This window comes from Pinus tabuliformis, chromosome 1_1 (genome assembly GCF_031772625.1).
Source record: "Pinus tabuliformis cultivar Carrire ecotype Pingquan chromosome 1_1, CPIR1, whole genome shotgun sequence".
NCBI classification, from domain to species: Eukaryota; Viridiplantae; Streptophyta; class Pinopsida; order Pinales; family Pinaceae; genus Pinus; species Pinus tabuliformis.
The window spans coordinates 616,306,918-616,311,737 of record NC_142297.1 but is presented as its reverse complement, the minus strand read 5'-3'; the positions used below and the strand labels follow the sequence as shown (position 1 = coordinate 616,311,737).

Below are 4,820 nucleotides of genomic sequence, written 5' to 3'. Positions count from 1 at the left end.
ATTAAAAAAATATTTTATAAGTGGTTAAATTTTATTATTCATGATAATTAAATTAAAATTTTAAAAATTCCATTCCAAAATAAAAATGCTTAAATTTTTTAAACTATTGACTGGTTGGATACCCTGGTTTGTATAAGTTTGCAAAATTTTCGAACGAGCTATCTGTCGCCTATGATTCGCTGTAAATTACCTAACGCTCCTCCCCTTAAATCATTGGAAATCGGGGTTTTATATTTCGAAATCTGTATCTCTCTTCACTCTTACCTGATCTCAAGTATCACATAGTTTATTCAACGAGAAGGAAGGATGAGGGACTAGTAATTTTGAGTGCATATTATTCATAATTAAATAATAAGAGAGACGGGTTCGTGTGAAGTTTAGAAAATTTCCTTTCCTTTCTTTATTAATAAATTCGTAGAATTTCATTATAAATATTGGAGAGAGTTGAGCCCCCATACGCATTTCCCATTCAGAAAGCAAGTATTTTGTTTTGTTGCATCCTCAACCAGTCTAAAGAGTTAAATATATTTGTTTCCCCTCATCTTAGTTGCGTCCCTAATGGCTTCTTCGAACCCCATCGCTACAGCTGCAACCACCAGTAGCAACTACTACGATGTTTTCCTGAGTCACCGCGGTCCCGATGTTAAGGAAACATTAGCAACCCATCTCTACAAACGCCTTAATGTCCGTGGACTGCGTGTCTTTCTTGACAAGGAGGAATTGCAGGAGGGAGACAACATACCTTGTCACTTAAAGGGCGCTATTCTATCTGCGTCCGTCCATATCGCAATTTTCTCCACTAATTATGCAGAGTCAAGTTGGTGTTTAAATGAACTCCTGCTGATGCTGGAATCGGGGAAAACCATTATTCCCATCTTCTACGGTGTGAAGCCCGATGCACTTCGGTGGACGCTCGGTGGAAACAGAGTGTATGCTCGACATCTGAGCATTCTAGAAGGGAAGAAAGCAATTGACCCTCAATCTCGTCTAGAGATACCAAGATACGACACTGACACTATTGGAAAATGGAGGAGGGCTCTTTTTGAGGCTGCCGATATTAAGGGTTTTGAGGTCGAGGCGGAGGCGTGTATGAGGTAAGAACCACTAAATCTTTAGTCTAGCTGTAATTTTTAGCCCTTAAAAGCTATATGTAGCGGTTTCTTACTAGTAGTTCTATCCTCGATATTGATGCAGTGACCATAATCAACTCGTTGATAACATCGTGGAAAGCGTTTTGAAGAAACTTCCCAAAACACCCCTCAATGTTTCCAAATATCCCACGGGATTGGACGACAAAGTTAGAGATTTGCAAAGAACCGTGGTAACGCCCCAGCAAAGTGGGAATGCTAAAGTTGTAGGAATTGTCGGTCTTGGTGGGGTGGGAAAAACCACCCTAGCAAAAGAAATGTTTAACCGGGAGAGATCAAAATACCATCGTTCTTGCTTTTTGCCTGATATCAGAGAAAAAGCAGCCAGTAAATCTTTAAATTTCCTGCAGAGTACCATTGTGTACGACGTGACTGGATCTAAAGTCCAAATCAACAGCACTACTGAGGGAATAGAGGAGCTCAAAAGGCGTGTCAGATCTGACTCTCACGCTCTCATAATTCTTGATGATGTGGATCATATTCACCAGCTGGATGTATTACTTTTCCCTTTGAAGGACGTACTCAGCTCAAGTAGCTTGATTTTAGTTACTTCTCGTAATGAGGATGTTCTTACAAGCTTTGGGATTGTAGCAACATCTATTTACAAGCTAAGAGGGCTCAATCCACAACACTCCCAAGAACTCTTCTGCTGGCATGCCTTCCACCGCCCTCAACCTCCTGCTGCACAATTTGAACAACTGGTTAGAAAATTTTTGGATGTCTGCCAAGGGTTGCCGTTATCTCTTCAGGTAATTGGCGCACTTCTTCATGGCAAAGATAATTTGAAGTATTGGAAAGCCCAACTGCACAAAATTTCCAAAATTCTTCCTGGAGATATACAAAGCATACTAAAAATTAGCTATGATGGTCTGGATCCAGAGGAGAAGGAAATATTCTTAGATATTGCCTGTTTCTTTACTGGAGAAACGGGAAAAGGCGGATTTAACATAGAAATATGTAGAGATATGGATACCGCCATAAGAATATGGGAAGGATCCGGCTGGAACGGATGGCTAGGTCTTCGGAACATCGTCTGGTGGACGTTGTGGAGTACTCTTCTGGAAATGATTTAAAGTATTTGAGAACCCTCTTCATAATCTTTCCGACCAATCACCTGTATGTATTTCAAGCTTTACATTCAAAACACTGTCTTGTTCTCAAAATTTGTGTCTGTTATGTTTTGAATAATTCTTAAACTTCGCGAGGATTTCTAACTGTTTAAGACATCAATTTAGGTGCGTGGGCTTGTGTGCGTTGAAGGGAGTCGTTTGGTGGAGCATAGGCGTGACAACAGAAAGCGTCTCCGATCGTTAGGCCAAAACCCCGTGGAGCTGGGAAATCGTTCCATTGGTATGACCAGGTTGGAACTGCTTATCACTCCGGGTGATCGTTTGAAGGACATATTGAGAAGGGTGCAGTCACCAGAATATCTTATATGGCTCCATTGCCATCGTTTTCCCTTTGCTTCCCTACTTCACAGGATTCCAATGGAAAGGTTAAGTGTTTTAAATGTGGAGGGGCAGAAATTGAGAAGACTGTGGGGAGAGCGTAATTTTGAGGTACATTGTCTTTTTGTTTCTACGGTTAATGTAAAATTGCTTTGTGAATGTTTTGGTTTAGCCGGTTATCAATATATGTGGAGTTATAATTCCATTAATATATTGGTATTCATTACTGTAGTAGCACGATATATGGCAGTTATTAAGTACAAAATCCAACGCTAGTTATAAGTTATAACTACACAAATATTAGTTAACCTCATCACCATATAAGCATGACATGGCATAATTACAACTACAATGCAGTTGCAAATCAGTGCTTCTCTTTTAAAGTTTCCAAAGTCCATAGGGCAGCTAAAGTACCTTGAGAAGATTGTTGTGCGGCCTTTCGAAGATGCTCCAGTTATTGAGCTGCCTCTAAAAGTGCCGCTGAAAATTTTACCGGAGGAATTTTGTCAACTGCAGCACTTGCAACACTTGGAGTTAAGTTCTTGCTCGGAAATGGTGTCTTTGCCCGAGTCCTTTGGAAACTTAAAGAACCTCCAACATCTTGACTTGGAATACTGCTCAAAATTGCAGAAGCTTCCAGGTTCCTTCGGGAACTTAATACAACTTAAACATCTCGGTTTGAATGGGTGCAGAAGTTTGACCATGTTCAGCGAGACTCTCGGAAAGATTACCACACTTCAATTTATAGATATGAGTGGTTGTACCAAACTTGAAGTCCTGCCTCCTCAAGTCGCACATCAACGGTACTTGTCACAATTACTTCTAGAGGGTACAAGCATAGCAGAATTGCCAAGTGCCATTGCAGATCTAAGAGCTTTGGAAATCCTGGCGATCGGAGGCCCTTCGCTGGATGTGCTGCCGGCTTGGTTCGGTTGCCTATGGAGCTTGAAGGAATTGGTGATCAGTGATACGTTGTGGGATTCGAAAAAATTGAAATGTTTGCCGGATTCTATTGGAAAATTAAGTCAGTTGGAAATGTTGGATATTGTGGGGACAGATGTCGAATTCTTACCACTCCCGATCATGGCGCTGAACAATCTCTTAATGTTACATGTAAGCAACAGTCTGTTAAGAGAACTGCCATTCAACAGAGTTGGAGGGGAAAGCGAAACCGGAAGAGATTCGAACGCGTGCATGCTTGGCCTTAAACATTTATTCCTAGAGTCGACAAGGATATCGGAGGTAGCATTTGGTAAAGGTGTTTGCCCCAATCTTCAACGTCTTCACATCAGCAATTGTCGACTCCTAGCAGAGGTTGGAACATTGCCAAGTTCACTCGTTGAAATAGTGTTGAGGCATTGTCTTCAGCTGGAAAAAATTGAAGGGCTTTGTTGTGTTGCAAAACTTCAAACGCTGGAGATTACAAATTGCCCAAAAGTGGAGGAGCTTTCTGGACTTGCAACGTTGATATCTTTGGAGAGGTTGATTCTTTGCAAATGTGGGGTCAGGCGCATACTGGGTTTGCAACAGCTGACAAAACTTCGAGAGCTAAATGTGTCTCTCTGTCATGCGTTAGAGTTACTTCCAGGGATCGAACATCTGATGTTGTGGATGAGGAAGCTTACTGTTTCTAACTGTCCCAATCTGCGATGGGGTGAGGAAGTACTCGAGCATCTGCGCCAACGACGGGGGAAGGATCTAAGTGATGAAGATCTAAGTGGTGACGACCTCTCGAATTCAAGTGATGATTCGATGGACAACGTTTAGAACACATAAGGGGATGTTTTTATTTTAATAAAAGGTGCTCTTATATTCACAATTTTAATAAAAGGTGAGTTTCAATAAAATAATCGATTTTGATATAAAAAAAAACATCTACTATAAAATTGTTTTTAATTATGGCAGGTCTGGTCCCGAATTGAATGAATAATAAGGAGGAATAATAATTGTTTAATTAATTTGAAGATTATTATCGACGAAAACTCATTTTAGCTTTTTGCATCCTTGATTATGGCATTCTGGTCATGAATGATTAAAAATGGAGAATAATAGTTGTTGAATTAATTTGAAAATTATTGGGAACGTAAAATCATTTTGGTTTTTTGCATCCGAGGGATTCAAAATATTTGAATGATACTTTTTTATTTATATATATATATATATATATTAAATTTATTTTAAAAAATTGTGATATAAGAGATTTATTTTTATTTAATGATTTGTC

At 39.7% G+C, this 4,820-nt stretch overlaps 1 protein-coding gene across 1 annotated transcript; it reads left to right on the top strand.

Annotated features, from left to right (window-relative positions):
- Window positions 1–558: 558 nt before the first annotated feature.
- LOC149214805 (disease resistance protein Roq1-like) lies at window positions 559–4,363 on the top strand. The gene is made up of 4 exons (XM_089389508.1): window positions 559–1,094; window positions 1,195–2,198; window positions 2,409–2,707; window positions 2,954–4,363. Exons 1-4 carry the CDS (start codon window positions 559–561, stop codon window positions 4,361–4,363), a joined length of 3,249 nt encoding a protein of 1,082 aa, XP_089245634.1.
- The last annotated feature ends 457 nt before the right edge of the window (window positions 4,364–4,820 follow it).

Excerpts from the sequence above, each read along its gene's own strand:
- LOC149214805 (XM_089389508.1), top strand. The coding sequence starts at position 559 with ATGGCTTCTTCGAACCCCATCGCTACAGCTGCAACCACCAGTAGCAAC. Across the intron at positions 1,095-1,194 it reads GAGGCGGAGGCGTGTATGAG|TGACCATAATCAACTCGTTG; the intron begins GTAAGAACCACT and ends ATATTGATGCAG. Across the intron at positions 2,708-2,953 it reads GGGGAGAGCGTAATTTTGAG|TTGCAAATCAGTGCTTCTCT; the intron begins GTACATTGTCTT and ends ACTACAATGCAG.